The sequence below is a fragment of the Salvelinus fontinalis genome, chromosome 14 (genome assembly GCF_029448725.1).
Source record: "Salvelinus fontinalis isolate EN_2023a chromosome 14, ASM2944872v1, whole genome shotgun sequence".
NCBI lineage: Eukaryota > Metazoa > Chordata > Actinopteri > Salmoniformes > Salmonidae > Salvelinus > Salvelinus fontinalis.
The window spans coordinates 6,147,485-6,171,436 of NC_074678.1; the positions used below are offsets into that span (position 1 = coordinate 6,147,485).

The 23,952-nt window shown below is 46.5% G+C and overlaps 1 protein-coding gene across 7 annotated transcripts in view; it reads left to right on the forward strand.

Moving 5' to 3' along the window:
• Nucleotides 1-23,952, forward strand: part of LOC129869445 (microtubule-associated serine/threonine-protein kinase 2-like) — a 284,626-nt gene that overhangs the window by 192,580 nt on the left and 68,094 nt on the right. For all 7 annotated transcript variants that reach the window (XM_055943864.1, XM_055943865.1, XM_055943867.1 and 4 more), the window contains one exon: nt 12,021-12,112. In XM_055943864.1, coding sequence (XP_055799839.1) covers nt 12,021-12,112 — 92 coding nt within the window. The remainder of the gene's footprint in view (nt 1-12,020; nt 12,113-23,952) is intronic.

Genomic DNA, 23,952 nt, shown 5'->3' on the forward strand with positions numbered 1-23,952 from the left:
CTCTCTTCTAAACCACTCTCTCTCCCTCTCTTTTCTTATCCACTCTCTCTCCCTCTCTCTTCTTATCCACTCTCTCTCCCTCTCTCTTCTTATCCACTCTCTCTCCCTCTTTCTTCTTAACCACTCTCTCTCCCTCTCTCTTCTTAACCACTCTCTCTCCCTCTCTTCTAAACTACTCTCTCTCCCTCTCTCTTCTAAACCACTCTCTCTCCCTCTCTCTTCTAAACCACTCTCTCTTGCTCTCCCTCTCTCTTCTAAACTACTCTCTCTTGCTCTCCCTCTCTCTTCTAAACCACTCTTCTAAACCACTCTCTCACCCTCTCTTCTAAACCACTCTCTCTCCCTCTCTTCTAAACCACTCTCTCTCCCTCTCTTCTAAACCACTCTCTCTCCCTCTCTCTCCCTCTCTCTTCTAAACCACTCTCTCTCCCTCTCTTCTAAACCACTCTCTCTCCCTCTCTCTTCTAAACCACTCTCTCTCCCTCTCTTCTAAACTACTCTCTCTCCCTCTCTTCTAAACCACTCTCTCTCCCTCTCTTCTAAACCACTCTCTCTCCCTCTCTTCTAAACCACTCTCTCTCCCTCTCTCTTCTAAACCACTCTCTCTCCCTCTCTCTTCTAAACCACTCTCTCTCCCTCTCTTCTAAACTACTCTCTCTCCCTCTCTTCTAAACCACTCTCTCTCCCTCTCTTCTAAACCACTCTCTCTCCCTCTCTTCTAAACCACTCTCTCTCCCTCTCTCTTCTAAACCACTCTCTCTCCCTCTCTCTTCTAAACCACTCTGTCTCTCTCTCTCTCCCTGTCTCTTCTAAACCACTCTCTCTCCCTCTCTCTTCTAAACCACTCTCTCTCTTTCTCTCTTTCTCTCCGTCTCTCTTCTAATCCACTCTCTCTCTTTCTCTCCCTCTCTTCTAAACCACTCTCTCTCTCTTTCTCTCCCTCTGTCGCTTTCTCTCCCTTTCTTCTAAACCACTCTCTCTCTCTTTCTCGCCGTCTCTTCTAAACCACTCTCTCTCTCTTTCTCGCCCTCTCTTCTAAACCACTTTCTCTCTCTTTCTCGCCCTCTCTTCTGAACCACTCTCTTTCTATCCCTCTGTCTCTTTCTCTCACTCTCTCTTCTAAACCCCTCTCTCTCTTTATCTCCTCCTTCTTCCTCTCTCTGTGGGAGCAGATGAGGGAGGTTGAATTATTCATCTGACTTAATGGAGAGCGGGAGGGATGGAGGAAGAGAGAGGGATAGATGGATGGAGAGAGAGGGATAGATGGATGGAGAGAGAGGGATGGAGGGAGAGAGAGAGAGAGGGATGGGTGGATGGAGAGAGGGAGGGAGGGAGGGAGGGAGGGAGCCTCCCTGTGTCCAGGCCACCTGTCTTTGTCAGACTGTCCATCCGTCCCTCCTAATATGTCTGTACTGTGTGTGTGTGTGTGTGTGTGTGTGTGTGTGTGTGTGTGTGTGTGTGTGTGTGTGTGTGTGTGTGTGTGTGTGTGTGTGTGTGTGTGTGTGTGTGTGTGTGTGTGTGTGTGTGTGTGTGTGTGTGTGTGTGTGTGTGTGTGTGTGCTTACCCAGCCTGTTATTGTATTCTGGATGCTTTGCCATGATAATGTGTAGCAGTGTTCCATTGTCTGTTTGAACATCCCTCGTTTTCCTCCTGATGACAGAACATTTGGGATTGATTATTATGTCCTCTTCATCCCCCTCTTCCTCATCATTCTGTATTCTTGCGAGGTATTTGAACAGTCTCAATACCTGATGAAGGCTGTAGAAGACTAGATATGCCAGCCACATCCCTCCCTCTGTGCCCTGTGTGAAGTCAATCTATACTGTACAGATCAATGCTCAGATCCCCCACTGGGCTCCTATGACGCTACGCTAGCCAGACCGATCATAGACGTGCTTCTTAATGGAGCCGGAAGAAAAGGAGCAATCACTATCCCTCAGTCTTTTCCGTTCACAGAGAAAGCAGGGCTTGTTTAGCCAGTCAATTGGAGGTGGATAAAGATTGTGATGAGGCTGCTGTCGATACTCTTCTGTCTGTCTCCCTGTGGCTAGAGAGAGCTGTGGCCATTCACCCATTCTGGAGGCTAGACGTCTCTAAATCAATCTCCCTTACCATTGTATAGGCAGTACGCCGCCCCCCTGTCTAACTCTGTGGCCCCCTACCCCAAAGGAGGCCCTTTTGCACCCTGTCTGTAAAACTGTGGAAAGACTCCATCTGACATGCATCAGTACCAGTGATGATGTTTCTGGTCTCTCTCTGTCTGTTGACTTCCTGCCAGCAGTGATGGTGTTTCTGGTGTCTCTCTGTCTGTTGACTTCCTGCTAGCAGTGATGGTGTTTCTGGTGTCTCTCTGTCTGTTGACTTCCTGCTAGCAGTGATGGTGTTTCTGGTGTCTCTCTGTCTGTTGACTTCCTGCTAGCAGTGATGGTGTTTCTGGTCTCTCTGTCTGTTGACTTCCTGCTAGCAGTGATGGTGTTTCTGGTCTCTCTGTCTGTTGACTTCCTGCTAGCAGTGATGGTGTTTCTGGTGTCTCTGTCTGTTGACTTCCTGCTAGCAGGATTGGTGTTTCTGGTGTCTCTCTGTCTGTTGACTTCCTGCTAGCAGTGATGGTGTTTCTGGTGTCTCTCTGTCTGTTGACTTCCTGCTAGCAGTGATGGTGTTTCTGGTCTCTCTCTGTCTGTTGACTTACTGCTAGCAGTGATGGTGTTTCTGGTGTATCTCTGTCTGTTGACTTCCTGCTAGCAGTGATGGTGTTTCTGGTCTCTCTGTCTGTTGACTTCCTGCTAGCAGGATTGGTGTTTCTGGTCTCTCTCTGTCTGTTGACTTCCTGCTAGCAGTGATGGTGTTTCTGGTGTCTCTCTGTCTGTTGACTTCCTGCTAGCAGTGATGGTGTTTCTGGTCTCTCTGTCTGTTGACTTCCTGCTAGCAGTGATGGTGTTTCTGGTCTCTCTGTCTGTTGACTTCCTGCTAGCAGTGATGGTGTTTCTGGTGTCTCTGTCTGTTGACTTCCTGCTAGCAGTGATGGTGTTTCTGGTGTCTCTCTGTCTGTTGACTTCCTGCTAGCAGTGATGGTGTTTCTGGTCTCTCTGTCTGTTGACTTCCTGCTAGCAGTGATGGTGTTTCTGGTGTCTCTCTGTCTGTTGACTTCCTGCTAGCAGGATTGGTGTTTCTGGTCTCTCTCTGTCTGTTGACTTCCTGCTAGCAGTGATGGTGTTTCTGGTGTCTCTCTGTCTGTTGACTTCCTGCTAGCAGTGATGGTGTTTCTGGTATCTCTGTCTGTTGACTTCCTGCTAGCAGTGATGGTGTTTCTGGTCTCTCTGTCTGTTGACTTCCTGCTAGCAGTGATGGTGTTTCTGGTGTCTCTGTCTGTTGACTTCCTGCTAGCAGTGATGGTGTTTCTGGTGTCTCTCTGTCTGTTGACTTCCTGCTAGCAGTGATGGTGTTTCTGGTATCTCTGTCTGTTGACTTCCTGCTAGCAGTGATGGTGTTTCTGGTCTCTCTGTCTGTTGACTTCCTGCTAGCAGGATTGGTGTTTCTGGTCTCTCTCTGTCTGTTGACTTCCTGCTAGCAGTGATGGTGTTTCTGGTCTCTCTCTGTCTGTTGACTTCCTGCTAGCAGTGATGGTGTTTCTGGTGTCTCTCTGTCTGTTGACTTCCTGCTAGCAGTGATGGTGTTTCTGGTCTCTCTGTCTGTTGACTTCCTGCTAGCAGTGATGGTGTTTCTGGTCTCTCTGTCTGTTGACTTCCTGCTAGCAGTGATGGTGTTTCTGGTCTCTCTCTCTCTGTTGACTCCCTGCTAACCGGTGTCTGCATAATTGCTGCGTTCTCGTGTTAATTGGCTCATCACATCGGCTGACTGTAATTATGTTGTTTAGCTCCGCCTGCCTGCCGAACCCCCGGCTGGCCTCACATGAAACTGTTTGGTAAGACGATTAGAGCCAGTAATCACTCAAATGAGAAAATTATCATTGACATTTAACATTCAAATCTCATTTCACATTTCCAATCCCTCTCTCATCTCTGTTTTGTGTGAGTGAGTGCATATGTGTGAGTGAGTGCATATGTGTGTGTGTGTGTGTGTGTGTGTGTGTGTGTGTGTGTGTGTGTGTGTGTGTGTGTGTGTGTGTGTGTGTGTGTGTGTGTGTGTGCGTGCTCTGTGGCCAGTGTGTGCGTGCTCTGTGGCCAGTGTGTGCGTGCTTTGTGGCCAGTGTGGGTGTGTCTGTGTGCTCTGTGGCCAGTGTGGGTGTGCTCTGTGGCCAGTGTGGGTGTGTCTGTGTGCTCTGTGGCCAGTGTGGGTGTGTCTGTGTGCTCTGTGGCCAGTGTGGGTGTGCTCTGTGGCCAGTGTGTGTGTGTGCTGTGGCCAGTGTGCTCTGTGGCCAATGTGTCTGTGTGTGTGTGCTCTGTGGCCAGTGTGTGTGTGTGTGTGTGTGTGTGCTCTGTGGCCAGTGTGTGTGTGTGTGTGTGTGCTGTGGCCAGTGTGTGTGTGTGCTGTAGCCAGTGTGTGTGTTATTGGTATGCACCACAAAGTAAGCAGCTAGGCTAGTGGAAGTATTCCCTCATGAAAAGCTGTGTGTTTGATAAGTCTTCTACCATCTGTTGATATGCAGGCTCTGCAGTATGGGCTTAGCATGTGGTGCGGCTTTGAAGAATAAGCTGCCATGTTGTGTATGATACATATGGTGTGTGTGTCTAAATCAAATCAAATCAAGTGTATTTTATATAGCGCTTCGTACATCAGCTAATATCTCGAAGTGCTGTACAGAAACCCAGCCTAAAACCCCAAACAGCTAGTAATGCAGGTGTAGAAGCACCTATCGTCTAGGGTTGTGACGGTTCACCAAACACACGGTTCGGTACATATTGCGATTTTGGGGTCACGGTTCGGTTTCTGTACAGCGAGAAAATGAAATGCCATTGCCAATGTCCAGCATTTAAAGGTGTTTAATAGCCTTTCCTTTGTTTAATAATTCCTGTAGAAACAAATTACTAGGACAGAGCACTGGAACGACACTGTTTGTGACTAAGTGTACCGTACCTCAAACACGAGCCATTTACAATCATAAAGGGACCTGGTGGATGAAGCTGTAGAACTTTGAATTGTTAAAATGACATTTTGGGGAACCCAGTCGGTGTTCAAATGAAACTGTTCACTGGCCAATCCCAGAGTGCTAACTGGGGGGGCTGGGCGTCTGGGGATCTTGAGGGTTGAGGGAGGTCGACCTGCTGCAGCCTGGTGCGAAGGTGCAGTGATGTACACCGGGCTGTGTCTTCCGCGGCAGACAAAGCTCGAGGGTTTCTCATGATAAGCGCCTTAGGGTCTACCGGAGCATCCAGGATCTTCAGCTTCTCACTGTCTGACACCTTGGTATATCATGAGCCCCATTGCCCTTCCTGACGCCTGGATGGCGGCTTTAAGTATATGCAGGTCTGTGGCAATGCAGATCTCGTCCCACAGACCCCGCTCCGGCGTGACCACTATCTCCTCCTGTAGCTCAGCTTGGTATGCTGAGAGCATGGAGACGGTGCTGAGAGACCTGTAGACCTTCTCTGTCGCGGTTGCCTGGAAACATTCATACTTGATCGGTAGAGTGGGACCAATCAAAGTCATGGAGGACCACTGGCTGTGGTGTAGATGGGAAGCCACCAGGGATTTGACAGGGGGGCAAGCCCTTCCATGTCAACACAGTCACCGGGTGTAACCTCCTCCAGGCATTTTTGTGAGTTGTAGGAATTGCCTGGCTGCCCATTTGGCTTTGGGTAGCCTCTTAACCTTGTAGCAGGTCCTGGTGGTTTCTTCTACTGCGTTGGGCCAGGGAATCAGCAGCTTGTCTGCAATGTATTTGCACATATCCTGCAAGTCCACAGCGAGAGCTGGTGAAGGTGGTCCCCATCCTGCGTCTCCGGTTTTCCAGGCAAGAGGCTTGGCAGCCTGGCCTGAGGGGATGAAGGAGTTGTGCTGGAGGTCATTTTGCAGGGCTCTGGCAGTGCACCTCCTTGCACAAAGGCGGAGGTAGCGGTCCTGCTGCTGGGTTGTTGCCCTCCTACGGCCTCCTCCACGTCTCCTGATGTACTGGCCTGTCTCCTGGTAGAGCCTGCATGCTCTGGACACTACGCTGACAGACACAGCAAACCTTCTTGCCACAGCTCGCATTGATGTGCCATCCTTGATGAGCTGCACTACCTGAGCCACTTGTGTGGGTTGTAGACTCCGTCTCATGCTACCACTAGAGTGAAAGCACCGCCAGCATTCAAAAGTGACCAAAACATCAGCCAGGAAGCATGGGAACTGAGAAGTGGTCTGTGGTCACCACCTGCAGAACCACTCCTTTATTGGGGGTGTCTTGCTAATTGCCTATAATTTCCACCTTTTGTGTATTCCATTTGCACAACAGCATGTGAAATTTATTGTCAATCAGTGTTGTTTCCTAAGTGGACAGTTTGATTTCACAGAAGTGTGATTGACTTGGAGTTACATTGTGTTGATTTCACAGAAGTGTGATTGACTTGGAGTTACATTGTGTTGTTTAAGTGTTCCCTTTATTTTTTTGAGCAGTGTATTACTGAACACATAATGAACCCTTGCAACTTATTATGTGATTTCTTAAACACACGTTTACTCCTGAACTTATTTAGGCTTGCAATAACAAAGGGAATGCTTATTGACTAAAGACATTTCATGTTTACATTTTGTATTCATTTTGAAAATGTTCTTCAAGAAATTATGGGGTATTGTGTGTAGGCCATTGACCCAAAAAATCTCAATTTGATCCATTTTAAATTCAGGATGTTAAACAACAAAATGTGGGGAAATTCAAGGGGTGTGCATCCTTTCTGAAGCCACTGTAGGTTTTGTAGTTGTATTAGTAGTAGATGGATGTTCCCACCACGGAGCTGGCAGGTAATTCAGCTCTTCTGCTCTTCATCAGTAACACTTAGTTACTGCCTCATGAATTCTACATCACCACCTGATAAAATAAAAGTTCCTTTCATCAAACATACTTATAACCTCTGGGAGCTGCCTCGGGTGTGTGCATGTTAGTGAAAGAGAGAGAGAGAGAGAGAGATGGAAAGAATGGAATAGCGAGGAAGTTATTGGTTTGAATCTGAAACATGAGCTTTTAAACCCTCAGAAAACCTTAATATAACTGATTCGGCCTGAGAGAAGTGAACCAGTATGTCATGATATTATGGTGTTTTCACACTTGGTCCCTTTGAGACATTTTTTTGTGAACTCGGTGCAGTTCGTTTCATTTGTTGTGCAGTGTGAACATGCCAAAGGTAGGCTAATAGAGCTTCATCAGCTGTTTTATTGATATTGGGGTTTGAATAGTGTGAGAAGACAACCTGTTTGGTGAGAATCACAACATAGGGTTCAACAGCTATTCTAGCTCTTAAAGGGGCAGTAGCTTACATTGGGTGTTCAATTTTCAATTACAGAATTATTTATTCTCAAATCAAATAACATTTTTATTGTTCACATACACATATTTAGCAGATGTTATAGTGGGTGTAACGAAATGCTTGTGTTCCTACTGTAGCTCCAACAGTGCAGTAGTATCTAACAATTATTCACTACAATACACACACATCTAATATTAAAATAATGGAATTAAGAAATATATAAATATTAGATTGAGCAATGTCGGAGTGGCATTGACTAAAATACAGTATATACATATGAGATGAGTCAAGCATTATTTAAACAACATTAAAGTGACTAGTTATTCTATTTCTATTTTTTCTTTTAGCAATTTTCATGTTAATAGGAGCTTCTGATTACATGTATGATGTCTCATAGTATGTCTCAAAATTTAATGAAATGCAATCTAAACTCAGCAAAAAAATAAACGTCCCTTTTTCAGGACCCTGTCTTTCAAATTAATTCATAAAAATCCAAATAACTTCACAGATCTTCATTGTAAAGGGTTTAGACACTTTCCCATGCTTGTTCAATGAACCATAAACAATTAATGAACATGCCCCTTAACGGTCGTTAAGCCACTAACAGCTTACAGACGGTAGGCAATTAAGGTCACAGTTATGAAAATTTAGGACAGTGAAGAGGCCTTTCTACTGACTCTGAAAAACACCAAAGAAAGATGCCAGAGTCCCTGCTCATCTGCGTGAACGTGCCTTAGGCATGCTGCAAGGAGGCATGAGGACTGCAGATGTGGCCAGGGCAATAAATTGCAATGTCCGTACTGTGAGACGCCTAAGACAGGGAGACAGGACGGACAGCTGCTCGTCCTCACAGTGGCAGACCACGTGTAACAACACCTGCACAGGATCGGTACATCCGAACATCACACCTTCGGGACAGGTACAGGATGGCAACAACAACTGCCCGAGTTACACCAGGAACGAACACAATCCCTCCATCAGTGATCAGACTATCCGCAATAGGCTGAGAGAGGCTGGACTGAGGGCTTGTAGGCCTGTTGTAAGGCAGGTCCTCACCAGACATCACCGGCAACAACGTCGCCTATGGGCACAAACCCACCGTCGCTGGACCAGACAGGACTGGCAAAAAGTGCTCTTCACTGACGAGTCGCGGTTTTGTCTCACCAGAGGTGATGGTCGGATTCGCGTTTATCGTGAAGGAATGAGCGTTACACCGAGGCCTGTATTCTGTAGCGGGATCAATTTGGAGGTGGAGGGTCCGTCATGGTCTGGGGTGGTGTATCACAGCATCATCGGACTGAGCTTATTGTCATTGGAGGCAAACTCAATGTTACAGGTAAGACATCCTCCTCCCTCATGTGGTACCCTTTCTGCATGCTCATCCTGACATGACCCTCCAGCATGACAATACCACCACGCACAGAACGAGTAGTATGGCTGATTTCCTGCAAGACAGGAATGCCAGTGTTCTGCCATGGCCAGCGAAGAGCCCAGATTTCAATCCCATTGAGCACGTCTGGGACCTGTGAGGGCTAGGGACATTCCCCCCAGAAATGCCCGGGAACTTGCAGGTGCCTTGGTGGAAGAGTGGGGTAACATCTCACAGCAAGAACTGGCAAATCTGGTGCAGTCCATGAGGAGGAGAAGTACTGCAGTACTTAATGCAGCTGGTGACCACACCAGATACTGACTGCTATTTTTTATTTTGACCCCCCCCCCCCTTTGTTCAGGGAGACGTTTTTCAATTTCTGTTAGTCACATGTCTGTGGAACTTGTTCAGTTTATGTCTCAGTTGTTGAATCTTGTTATGTTCATACACATATTTACACATAAATGCAGTTGACAGTGAGAGGACGTTTCTTTTTTTGCTGAGTTTATTAGCTTCCAAAATGTAAGTAGGTATATCTAGCTGTCCGATAACACATTCTGATTGAATGGCTTGTCCTGCACTTTGTAAAAACCCAGAGTGAATGTTGGAAAAAGATCTGGGTTCCTTTCTCAACATAGCAATGTGAATGTGAAGAGGACTCAGACCACAGAATAGGTGAAGTGAACTGGCAAAAGAGTTGAGTCCTTATTCCAAGGCAAGAGCCGTGTGAAGACAAAGACAACGGAGCTCTTTTGCTTCTTTTCTCTTTTCTTTTACCCCGGTTCACTTTAAAGAGGACTACATGTAGAAGCACCCTTATGGTGAGAAGAGAAGCAGCTCCTATCTGGATGACTGTAATTACAGAACAACGTTCATTTCACACACCTGCCTGCCTGCCTCCACAAATCTGCTATCTAATCATTACCCTGTCAATGTACCAAGGCCTTACTGAGGCTAGTTGTTGTTGATTTGATTTAGTCCTGCTTTTCTCTCTCTAAACAGGATGTTGTTAAATACAGTATGTAAGATGAAGAGTGGTGGAGTGAGTGTTTCTCTAGTCCCTCTCATTTCGCTGTCCTCCCTTCACACTCTGTCAGGTACTCTCTCCTTCACACTCTTTCTCTTCTTAAACTGTACCTCTCTATTTCTCCACCCTACTATACCCTCTCTCCATCTCTCCACCCTACTATACCCTCTCCATTTCTCCACCCTACTATACCCTCTCTCCATCTCTCCACCCTACTATACCCTCTCTCTGTCTCTCCATCCTACTATACCTCTCTCCATCCTACTATACCTCTCTCCATCCTACTATACCCTCCCTCCGTCTCTCCACCCTACTATACCCTCTCTCCATCCTACTATACCCTCCCTCCGTCTCTCCACCCTTACCTCTCCATCTCTCCACCCCTACCTCTCTCCATCTCTCCACCCCTACCTCTCTCCGTCTCTCCACCCCTACCTCTCTCCATCTCGCCAACCTTACCTCTCCATCTCTCCACCCCTACCTCTCTCCATCTCTCCACCCCTACCTCTCTCCGTCTCTCCACCCCTACATCTCTCCATCCCTACCTCTCCATCTCTCCACCCCTACCTCTCTCCGTCTCTCCACCCCTACATCTCTCCATCCTTACCTCTCCATCTCTCCACCCCTACCTCTCTCCGTCTCTCCACCCCTACATCTCTCCATCCCTACCTCTCCATCTCTCCACCCCTACCTCTTTCCGTCTCTCCACCCCTACATCTCTCCACCCCTACCTCTCTCCGTCTCTCCACCCCTACATCTCTCCACCCCTACCTCTCTCCGTCTCTCCACCCCTACCTCTCTCCGTCTCTCCACCCCTACATCTCTCCACCCCTACCTCTCTCCGTCTCTCCACCCCTACCTCTCTCCGTCTCTCCACCCCTACATCTCTCCACCCCTACCTCTCTCCGTCTCTCCACCCCTACCACTACTCTCCTCCATCCTCTGCCCATCTCCTCTCTTCTCCTTCCTCTTTTCTCCTCTCTTCCTCATCTCTCCTCTGCAGACTCTCTGCTGTAGACCACCTGCTGTGAGAGACATACATTAAGCAGAGCTGACTGATGGCAGTGTTAGTTTGCTGTGTGTGTGTACCTGTTTCGTGTCATCATTGCAGCAGCACTAGGCTAGCAGCTATTGTTGCAAAGATACTTCACTGAGTTCTGCAACTGTTTTTATTTTAGGCGTCTTACTGCAATTAGCTTACTGGCTTATTATAGACACTCATGAAACCACAGTGAGGTGTTCCACCTTGATTAAGAACGTGGCTAGAAGCACAGATGTATAATCAGACCTCTCCTGGCCTGAGCTCTCCATGGTTCTGCTGTTCTCGTCACTGTGTTTTTCTGTTGTTTCCTCTGGATGGACTGTGAAGGGCACAGTAACATTTCTCGCATCAGTGAGCAGCACAATGTGTAAATGTCCGCTCACAAACTCACCCACCGTCCAGGCGTACCTACCACATACTAGGGTTGGGCAGTATCCAGTTTTCATACTTTTGTGTTTTGACGGTAATTGACAATATCCCGGTATACCGCCCAAGCCTAACACACACTCACACACCGTCCCCACGGACGGACGGACGGACGGACACACACACACCATTCTTTCTCCATCTCTCTCTCTCACTTACCCTCCTTGGTCAGTCACCCCAATGTAGTGTGCCGGTCTGAGCAGTGGGCAGTGAGTACTATACAGCTGTGCTGAGTGGGGTCTTGAGAGAGAGACACTCTGGGGTCAGCTGGGATGCTTTCATGAATGGGTGTGTGGAGGTGCTACACTGTTCCTTTAACTTGGTCTACTGTAACCTCTAACCTGATTAACTTGGTCTACTGTAACCTTTAACCTGATTAACTTGGTCTACTGTAACCTCTAACCTGATTAACTTGGTCTACTGTAACCTCTAACCTGATTAACTTGGTCTACTCTAACCTCTAACCTGATTAACTTGGTCTACTGTAACATCTAACGTGATTGGAGTGAGGAGTCTTATTATTTGTTCTGTGGACACTGAAAGAGGGAATGTCGTTGAGGAAATGGTATGTAGATAGAACACATTATGAGAATGATAGTGTTGTTCAACTGGCTCCAGATGTATTGGAAATCTGCACCCGGTTCAGAGCAAATTCCTTATTGGTCATCCAATTGAATGAAATGTAGTTCCTTGTTGTGTGTGTGTGTGTGTTGTTGTTGTCGTATTTAAGTGTATGTGTGTATCTTCTCCCCCTAGCTGTCGGACCAGTAACAGGAAGAGCCTGATTGTGACGTCCAGTACCTCTCCGACACTACCAAGACCACACTCACCACTACATGGACACCCAGGTAAGACACAGACACACACACTCACTCACCAACTCACACACACTCAGCTTTATTTTAGTGAAATATCAGGACTTTTGGGGGAGTAACAATGTTTGACCATTAAGAATCCTATTTTCCTTAACCCTAACCTAAACCTCCAAAACACTTAACCCTAACCTTAACCCCCAAAATACTAACACTAACATTAACCCCAAAAACCCTAACCTTAACCGTAAACCTAACCCTTAAAGTGGAATTGACAGCATTTTATCAATATGACATTTGATTAAAATCTGTTCATATACACCCCCAGGAATAATGTTCTGATAAGTGAGCGCTTACACGTTTGGGAAGGCATTTGTGAAAATTCAGTGTATGAAAAAGAGGCTGTGTGTTTGGACACTTAATAGACACTGCAGTAAATAAAACCAAATAAAATAATCTGTCCAGGAACGGAGTTTACCTAGACCGGTATGCCATAGCCAATCAGAGCTACAGGAAGCCAACATGCAAATAAGCAATATGCCACATGGGCATTAGTGAAATAGCCTGCCATCATTCACTTTGAACTGGACTGTGTGTTTATAGACAGTAGCAACAGCGTATCTTTAGATCATTAGAACACATTTACCGAAAACCACAAAATACACCTGAATGGATTTCTGCAAATATATAAAGTGCATTCAGAAAGTATTCAGACCCCTTGACTTTTTCCACATTTTGTTACGTTACGGCCTTATTCTAAAATCAATTACATTGTGTTTTTCCCTCATCAATCTACACACAATACCCCATAATGACACACAATACCCCATAATGACATCACAATACCCCATAATGACATCACAATACCCCATAATGGCATCACAATTCCCCATAATGACAAAACAAAAACAGGTCTTGCTTCACCATAGGGATGGTGCCAGGTCTCCTCCAGACATGATGCTTAGCATTCAGGACAAAGAGTTCAATCAAGCCAGAGAATCTTGTTTCTCATGGTCTGAATCATTTAGGTGCCTTTTGGCAAACTCCAAGCGTGCTGTCATGTGCCTTTTACTGAGGAGTGGCTTCCATCTGGCCACTCTACCATAAAGACCTGATTGGTGGAGTGCTGCAGAGATTTATGTCCTTCTGGAAGGTTCTCCCATCTCCACAGAGGAACTCTGGAGCTCTGTCAGAGTGACCATCGGATTCTTGGTCGCCTCCCTGACCACAGCCCTTCTCCCCCGATTGCTCAGTTTGGTCGAGCAGCCGGATCAACAAGAGTCTTGTTGGTTCCAAACTTCTTACATTTAAGAATGATGGAGGTCACTGTGTTCTTGGGGACCTTCAATGCTGCAGAAATGTTTTGGTACCCTTCCCCAGATCTGTGCCTGGACACAATCCTGTCTCGGAGCTCTACGGACAATTCCTTCGACCTCATGGCTTTGTTTTTGGTCTGACATGCACTGTCAACTGTGGGACCTTGTATAGACAGTTGTGTGCCTTTCCAAGTATTTTTCAATCAATTGAATTTACCACAGGTGGTCTCCAAACAAGTTGTAGAAACATCTCAAGGATGATCAATGGAAACAGGATGCACCTGAGCTCACTTGCAAGTCTCATAGCAAAGGTTCTGAATACTTATGTACATAAGGTTAAAAAAATTTTTTTCTAAAAACCTGTTTTCGCTTTGTCATTATCACTGTGTTTATTGATGAGGATTTTTATATTTTTTATCCATTTTATAATAAGGCTGTAAGTTAACAAATGTCGAAAAAGTCAAGAGGTCTGAATACTTTCCAAATGTACTGTAAATACCACAGGAGTTTTACATTTGGGGACTTCACAATCCTTTTGATCAAACAACCATGACAATGTAGGCTCTCTCCCCCTCAGCTATGCACAACAACAAGATCAACAATTAATGCTAGCCAGAGCAGGATGAGCTAAAATCTAACGAAGGAACATTAGATAAACCCTCTCAAACTTTTTCAGCCTGTTGTCCGTCAAAATTGCACTGATAAACGATGGGGAAATGTAGCCTACTCGTCCTTCTGCAGCTTGCCTGCCAACAATGCATGCTTGTCCCAAGTGAATGGGAACTTGCATGCCTGCCCGCCCATTTGATCGATGCCAAATACATTTGATTTCCAACTAAGAGATATGCTAACTGTGGATAACAGTCGTTCAGGTTTAACATAGCTAGCTAGTAAAGTGATTCACCTTTTTTTCTCTTTTTTTTGTGATTCACATTTCTTGCTAGCTAACCAAATAATATCTGTAGCTGTAACCAATGAAAAATGATAAGAGGGAACAAGTCAGTCACTCACCCACTTCTCCAATGACATGACATCCTCCCAGCAGCTAGCTAGCAAGCTTGTTGATGTTAGGCTACGTGTTTTTAGCTTGCTACAGAAATAGATATGCTAGCCCAAGGGTGTCAGACACAATCAGCGCACGGACCATATTGTCAAAACACAACAAGGATTCTCCCAAGTGGCAAAGCGGTCTAAGGCACTGCATCGCAGTGCACCAGGCGTTACTACAGACCCGGGTTCATTCCCGGGCTGTGCCACAACAGGCCGTAGCTGGGAGTCCCATAGGACGGCGCACAATTGGCCCAGCGTCTTTCCGGTTTAGGGGAGGGTTTGGCCAGGGGGCTTTACTTGGCTCATCGTGCTCTTGCAACTCCTTGTGGCGGGCCGGGTGCATGCAGGCTGACTCGCCAGTTGAATGGTGTTTCCTCCAACACATTGGTTCGGCTGGCTTCCGGGTTAAGCGGGCGGGTGTTAAGTAGCGCGGTTTGGCGGGTCATGTTTCGGGGGACGCATGACTCCGCCTTTGGCTCTCCCGAGCCGGTTGGGGAGTTGCAGTGAACAGACAAGCTTGAATATGGGGAGAAAAAAGGGGGTAAATAGAAAAGAGAAATGAAAAGAAAACACAACAAATTCATGGGCCAGACATACTTTTTTGTCTTTAATTTTTTATAACAAAAATGTAGCTATCTTTGTTTTACACTGCATGGATCACCAGTGCGGTTGAATGCAGTGTATGGTCCACTCAACATGTTGCTGTAATAGGCCTGCCTACATTATTCTCTTTTACATAGTGTTTTGTTGCAGGTTTTGGTTATTAATTGACATGCTTTAAAACCTGAAGCCAGACTGCAACATTTTAGTAGCCTAGCTAGGACTGTGGCATGTGTCTGTACACTTTCCCTCCGCTGCACGATGTAAACAAGACACACAAATGCAGCGCAATTGAGGTTGAGTTCACCAATGCGAGAGCATCAGGCTGTAATTTCATGAAGTACAGGAGATACGTCAACTTTTGACTCATTTATACTCGCTTGTGTGTCCTATTCAACCCGCGGGCCTTGTTTGACACACGTGCGCTAGCCTATTAGCCACGTTGTGACTGACTTGTGATCATTGCTAGTTTGATTGTATTGACATTCCCAACCTTAGTTACAGTTGTCCGTTTTTGTTCAAAATATGGAGTTATTGAAACTGAAACGTTGCATCCCAAATGGGTTTTGGCTGCAAACATTTTACCAGGCCAGCTGTGATTTACAACCTGATACCAATATTTTTGGGACTACCAATAAATGTATCGTGCATTGAACTGCATCCGTGTAGTCTGCCAACAGTGCCTTACTGTACGTGAACCTCTTATAACGTTGGTTTTGAAGCATAAACTGGGAACTTGGTATTTTTTACTGATATTATAATTATCTATTTGTTTTATATCTGCAAAGTAGTAAAAATGCAGTCAGTTCCACTTTATGCTCAAAACATAATTTGAACAAATTCAGGACATGAAAACAGTTGTTTTCCTGCCTTGTCAGGCCATTTGGGTGTATTGCTGGAACATTGGGGTCCCAATAAGGTAGGAAAACAAGTACACTCACTCACTCACTCACTCACTCACACAATGGATCTGACGATCCCTCATCAAACGTGTAGTCTTTCTCTAGTCTTTTCTAAGCTAAAGTTAATATCTTCCAAGCCCATCCACTGCAGTTCATCACAGCCGTTTCTACCAGGGGGGTTTGCAGCAGAAAACTCCACGTGGTCTTCCAGAACACATAGTATCACATATGACCCAATTAGAACTGAGAATATACACAGAGCTCTGTACAGTCAGGGACTGGAGGCTCTGCTGTTCTGTGACATTAGTGTCTCTGTCTGTCTGTCTGTCTCTGTCTCTGTCTGTCTCTGTCTGTCTGTCTCTGTCTGTCTGTCTGTCTCTGTCTGTCTGTCTGTCTCTGTCTCTGTCTGTCTGTCTGTCTGTCTGTCTGTCTGTGTCTGTCTGTCTGTCTGTGTCTGTCTGTCTGTGTCTGTCTGTCTGTGTGTGTGCACGCGCAGAGAGCCGGAACCACTGCATGTGGAGACAACAGTTCCATGACATAGCAAAGTGCCAACACAGCATGGATCCACTCAGCAAGCCACATATACAGAGTACTCACACATACAGAGTACTCGCACCCATAATCAATACAGAGTACTCACACCCATAATGCGTACAGAGTACTCGCACCATACAGAATACTCGCACCGTACAGAGTACTCGCACCATACAGAGTACTCGCACACATACAGTACATAGTGTTCACTGGTTGTGTAATCGGAGTCAGTGTTATCTAGCTGTGTGTGTTTGTGTGTTCGTTTTTTTTGTCTCCATTCAAGTGTGTCTCCAGCCCTGATGCAGCAGCCTAATGTAATCTGACAGGTTTAGGTGAATGCTCTGACAGCTTGCAAAGCTACACGCACACACACACCCCTCTTCGAAAGACAGAAAACATGAGAGGGAGAGAGGGAGAGAGAGAGAATTACAACACTGTGTCAACACGGGGGCTACGGCCTTGCTTTCTTATTGGTGGATCAAGTTGAGCCAGCTGACATTTACTGAGATGTAATCACAACCATCTAATTTCCTCAACAGGAAATAATGAAACTGAATAGCCTGTCAATCACACACACACACACACACATAAAGGCTGGAAGTGTGGTCTCTTGGCTCAAAAGGCTCTCTGATCACAGCATTCTGAAACAAGATGTTCTTGTGTAACTTTTCTGTGTCACGATGCTGCTCTTACCCACACGCACATAGACACACATAAAAGGGATGCTGTGTCCCAGGAAACCAGATAATGCTTTGTAAAAGCCTCTATCACCATAGTGGCTCCAGACTCTAATCGCATTCACTACTTATCTCCCCCTGGGTAGGGTTCATATGTACTGAGTTCTGAAGAGAGAGAGAGAGGGAGGGGGGAGAGAGAGAAGTTGAGAGTAACAGAGAGGACATATAGGGACAGATACACTGAGGAGAGAGGGGAGAAGAACAGAGAGGACATATAGGGACAGAGAGGACCTATAGGGACATAGATACTGAGGAGAGAGGGGGGAAGAATAGAGAGGACATATAGGGACAGAGAGGACCTATAGGGACATAGACACTGAGGAGAGAGGGGGGAAGAACAAAGAGGACATATAGGGACAGTGAGGACCTATAGGGACATAGACACTGAAGAGGTAGAGAGAAATGCCAGCACACAGGAACAATAGGGAGTGACGCCAATGGAGTGTAAGAATGCAGAAAAGAGATTAACAGAGGGAACATATACGGACAGAGACACTGAGACAAACGAGGAGAGAGCAGATTTGAGGGAGAGAGAGGCGGACTCTCAGCGTCTCTTCCTACTGATGGTTTTGTGGCTGCTGGGAACTGGCAGGTCGTGAGCAGCATCCATAATCAACACAGTGGTATTTCCCTCCCTCTCTATCTCTCTCTTTCTCTCTATGCCCTTCAGTTGACTGTTTCTGCCCAGAAAGATGCTGTGGCTATTGTTACCGTGGCAACAGACCCAGTACCAGTCTCAGTCTCTGCCCCATCTGGCTGCCCCTCTGCCATACCAGCTGTGTGCCAACCTTGGGGAACATTAACAGCTAACTAACTACAACACAGTTAAGATAATGATCAAGGAGAGTCCCCCAAAACCAGTTATACCTTCCCAATACAAGTCTAAGGTTTTACATATGCGAGACATTTGTAATTTACTGAAATTAGTGAATTGCTGCCAAAGGCCATCTTGAATAGCTGAAGGCTTCATAAAAGGGCGATAGCTTTGAGAGAGCAGTAGTGTTATTTTGTGCTGCTGCAGTAAAATAATTTGTCTCCTGAGACATACAGATTAGGGATGCAACGGTACACAGTATGTTATCGAACCGTTCGGTACGCCCCCTACAGTTCAATACGCACACGTGAACCGCGGAATTACGATATGCCTGTCATTTTCCTAGAATTTCCAAAACCTGCTTATTGCGCTGCAGACTACACACACGTTGTACATTCAGATCCACAGAGCCAGACGTGCAGCTTGTGGCCGTTAAGGGGCTCCTGAGGGCTGACAGACTTTACTCCACAGCAATGTCTCAAAATGTGGCAATCGCAGTGACCGCAACCCCCTCCCCCTTAAACAACCAATGTATGATTTGGAATGACATCTCAGTAGGAAACCTCCCTGATGGGGCCCCATGAAGAGAGGGGAAACTAAATCCTCTGTGTGGGAACATTTTGGATTCAGAATTCAATACGATGACGAGGTTAAGAAGACTGTGAACATACAAAGTACAGCCTGCAAGCATTGCTTTACCACTGTCGGCTACTCGAGTGGAAACACTTGTAACATGTGTCATTTACGTGGTGGAGCTGGAGGATTGAGAGTCCACTCATTAGTGAAAACACAACAATCTCTCACTGCTGCCTTCCAAAAACAATATGCGACAAATTCAGAAAAACATAAAGAAATAACGGAAGCAGTGGGAGTATTCATAGCCAAAGATTTGCAGCCCTATTCGGTGGTTACTGACTCGGGATTTCGTCACCTGATGAAAAAGATTTCCCCTCCCGCACACATTTCACCAGCAAAGAAATCCCCAAATCCCCAAACATAACAGAGAGAAATTGAAAAGGAATTGACACAGACACCCTATCTACCTCACTGTGACAGTTCACTATGTGCTGGAAGCTACCTCTCGGTGAAGGTTCACTATGTACTGGAAGCTACCTCTCTGTGAAGTTTCTCTGTGTACTGGAAGCTACCTCTCTGTGAAGGTTCACTATGTACTGGAAGCTACCTCTCTGTGAAGGTTCACTGTGTACTGGAAGCTACCTCACTGATGGTTCACTATGTACTGGAAGCTACCTCACTGTGACGGTTCACTGTGTAGTGGAAGCTACCTCACTGTGACGGTTCACTATGTACTGGAAGCTACCTCACTGTGACGGTTCACTATGTACTGGAATCTACCTCACTGTGACGGTTCACTATGTACTGGAAGCTACCTCTGTGACGGTTCACTATGTACTGGAAGCTACCTCTCTGTGAAGATTCACTATGTACTGGATGCTATCTCACTGTGACGGTTCACTATGTACTGGAAGCTACCTCACTGTGAAGGCTCACTGTGTACTGGAAGCTACCTCACTGACGGTTCACTGTGTACTGGAAGCTACCTCACTGTGACGGTTCACTATATACTGGAAGCTACCTCACTGTGACGGTTCACTGTGTACTGGAAGCTACCTCACTGTGACGGTTCACTGTGTACTGGAAGCTACCTCACTGTGACGGTTCACTATGTACTGGAAGCTACCTCACTGTGCCGGTTCACTGTGTACTGGAAGCTACCTCACTGTGACGGTTCACTATGTACTGGATTGGGAGATGAAGAGCTACAGGTTGTCAAAGCTAAGAAGCACTTTTAATTTTAATGTTTTTCTCCCCTTGATTTCATACAGTAGAGAAAGAAACCAGGCCTAGTCAGTCATGCTGCCATTTTTCAGAATGGAAAGTTTTATGTCTATAGGCAAAAATAAAGATTTCATTGTTTAAAGGGTGATGTGTTTCTATTTTTTTCTTAAATATAAAGATACTGTACTGTTACCATGACCCACAAAGCGTGATACATACCGAACCGTGGCCCACTGCACCGTTGCATCCCTAATACAGATATAGTTATGATCCTACTCTTAGTTGTGTGATGCTGTCTGGCTAGCAGAGTTTTAAAGGAGTGTTCTGATACCTCATCACTGTGTGGAGGAGAGAGGTTCTGATACCTCATCACTGTGTGGAGGAGAGGTGTTCTGATACCTCATCACTGTGTGGAGGAAAGAGGTTCTGATACCTCATCACTATGCGGAGAAGAGGTGTTCTGATACCTCATCACTGTGTGGAGGAAAGAGGTTCTGATACCTCATCACTGTGTGGGGGAGAGAGCTTCTGATACCTCATCACTGTGTGGGGGAGAGAGCTTCTGATACCTCATCACTGTGTGGAGGAAAGAGGTTCTGATACCTCATCACTGTGTGGAGGAGAGGTGTTCTGATACCTCATCACTGTGTGGAGGAGAGGTGTTCTGATACCTCATCACTGTGTGGAGGAGAGAGGTTCTGATACCTCATCACTGTGTGGAGAAGAGAGGTTCTGATACCTCATCACTGTGTGGAGAAGAGGTGTTCTGATACCTCATCACAGTGTGGAGGAGAGGTGTTCTGATACCTCATCACTGTGTGGAGGAGAGAGGTTCTGATACCTCATCACTGTGTGGAGGAGAGGTGTTCTGATACCTCATCACTGTGTGGAGGAGAGATGTTCTGATACCTCATCACTGTGTGGAGGAGAGAGGTTCTGATACCTCATCACTGTGTGGAGGAGAGAGGTTCTGATACCTCATCACTGTGTGGAGGAGAGAGGTTCTGATACCTCATCACTGTGTGGAGGAGAGAGGTTCTGATACCTCATCACTGTGTGGGGGAGAGAGGTTCTGATACCTCATCACTGTGTGGAGGAGAGAGGTTCTGATACCTCATCACTGTGTGGAGGAGAGAGGTTCTGATACCTCATCACTGTGTGGAGGAGAGAGGTTCTAATACCTCATCCCTGTGTGGAGGAGAGAGGTTCTGATACCTCATCACTGTGTGGAGGAGAGTGGTTCTGATACCTCATCACTGTGTGGAGGAGAGTGGTTCTGATACCTCATCACTGTGTGGAGGAGAGTGGTTCTGATACCTCATCACTGTGTGGAGGAGAGTGGTTCTGATACCTCATCACTGTGTGGAGGAGAGAGGTTCTGATACCTCATCACTGTGTGGAGGAGAGGTGTTCTGATACCTCATCACTGTGTGGAGGAGAGAGGTTCTGATACCTCATCACTGTGTGGAGGAGAGGTGTTCTGATACCTCATCACTGTGTGGAGGAGAGAGGTTCTGATACCTCATCACTGTGTGGAGGAGAGAGGTTCTGATACTTCATCACTGTGTGGAGGAGAGAGGTTCTGATACCTCATCACTGTGTGGAGGAGAGGTGTTCTGATACCTCATCACTGTGTGGAGGAGAGGTGTTCTGATACCTCATCACTGTGTGGAGGAGAGAGGTTCTGATACCTCACCACTGTGTGGAGGAGAGAGGTTCTGATACCTCATCACTGTGTGGAGGAGAGGTGTTCTGATACCTCATCACTGTGTGGAGGAGAGGTGTTTTGATACCTCATCACTGTGTGGATGAGAGATGTTCTGATACCTTATCACTGTGTGGAGGAGAGGTGTTCTGATACCTCATCACTGTGTGGAGGAGAGGTGTTCTGATACCTCATCACTGTGTGGGAGAGGTGTTCTGATACCTCATCACTGTGTGGGGGAGAGGTGTTCTGATACCTCATCACTGTGTGGAGGGGAGGTGTTTTGATACCTCATCACTGTGTGGAGGAGAGGTGTTTTGATACCTCATCACTGTGTGGAGGAGAGGTGTTCTGATACCTCATCACTGTGTGGAGGAGAGGTGTTCTGATACCTCATCACTGTGTGGAGGAGAGAGGTTCTGATACCTCATCACTGTGTGGAGGAGAGAGGTTCTGATACCTCATCACTGTGTGGAGGAGAGAGGTTCTGATACCTCATCACTGTGTGGAGGAGAGAGGTTCTGATACCTCATCACTGTGTGGAGGAGAGAGTTTCTGATACCTCATCACTGTGTGGAGGAGAGAGGTTCTGATACCTCATCACTGTGTGGAGGAGAGAGGTTCTGATACCTCATCACTGTGTGGAGGAGAGAGGTTCTGATACCTCATCACTGTGTGGAGGAGAGAGGTTCTGATACCTCATCACTGTGTGGAGGAGAGGTGTTCTGATACCTCATCACTGTGTGGAGGAGAGAGGTTCTGATACCTCATCACTGTGTGGAGGAGAGAGGTTCTGATACTTCATCACTGTGTGGAGGAGAGAGGTTCTGATACCTCATCACTGTGTGGAGGAGAGGTGTTCTGATACCTCATCACTGTGTTGAGGAGAGGTGTTCTGATACCTCATCACTGTGTGGAGGAGAGGTGTTCTGATACCTCATCACTGTGTGGAGGAGAGAGGTTCTGATACATCATCACTGTGTGGAGGAGAGGTGTTCTGATACCTCATCACTGTGTGGAGGAGAGAGGTTCTGATACCTCACCACTGTGTGGAGGAGAGAGGTTCTGATACCTAATCACTGTGTGGAGGAGAGGTGTTTTGATACCTCATCACTGTGTGGAGGAGAGGTGTTCTGATACCTCATCACTGTGTGGAGGAGAGGTGTTCTGATACCTCATCACTGTGTGGAGGAGAGGTGTTCTGATACCTCATCACTGTGTGGAGGAGAGGTGTTCTGATACCTCATCACTGTGTGGAGGAGAGGTGTTTTGATACCTCATCACTGTGTGGAGGAGAGGTGTTTTGATACCTCATCACTATGCGGAGAAGAGGTGTTCTGATACCTCATCACTGTGTGGAGGAGAGGTGTTCTGATACCTCATCACTGTGTGGAGGAGAGGTGTTCTGACTCAGAGAGATTCATTAATACACTCTACTAAGAGAGACAGCTACTGATAATGAGAGTTGTAGCCCTGTCAATCATCCCACAAACAGTTGACGTTCACACAGCTCAAATGTTAACTTCCTTCCACATACAGACATAGTGGAGTGTGTTGCTCTTTCCCCTCATTCAGTCAGTACCTCAAATAAAATGTATTTATAAATTCCGTCTTACATCAGCTGATATCTCAAAGTGCTGTACAGAAACCCAGCCTAAAACCCCAAACAGCAAGCAATGCAGGTGTAGAAGCACGATGGCTAGGAAAAACTCCCTAGAAAGGCCAAAACCTAGGAAGAAACCTAGAGAGGAACCAGTCTATGAGGGATGGCCAGTCCTCTTCTGGCTGTGCCGGGTGGAGATTATAACAGAACATGGCCAAGATGTTCAAATGTTCATAAATGACCAGCATGGTCAGATAATAATAATCACAGTGGTTGTCGAGGGTGCAACAGGTCAGCACCTCAGGAGTAAATGTCAGTTGGCTTTTCATAGCCGATCATTGAGAGTATCTCTACCGCTCCTGCTGTCTCTAGAGAGTTGAAAACAGCAGGTCTGGGACAGGTAGCACGTCCGGTGAACAGGTCAGGGTTCCATAGCCGCAGGCAGAACAGTTGAAACTGGAGCAGCAGCACGGCCAGGTGAACTGGGGACAGCAAGGAGTCATCATGCCAGGTAGTCCTGAGGCATGGTCCTATAAGAGAGAGAAAGAAAGAGAATTAGAGAGAGCATACTTAAATTCACACAGGACACCGGATAAGACAGGAGAAATACTCCAGATATAACAGACTGACTCTAGCCCCCCGACACAAACTACTGCAGCATAAATACTGGAGGCTGAGACAGGAGGGGTCAGGAGACACTGTGGCCCCATCCGAAGAAACCCCCGGACAAGGCCAAACAGGCAGGATACAGTACCTATAGCTGATAGTCAGTCAATTAGTCCCTCTACATCTGCATGGCTTTCTCTCTGGGGTTT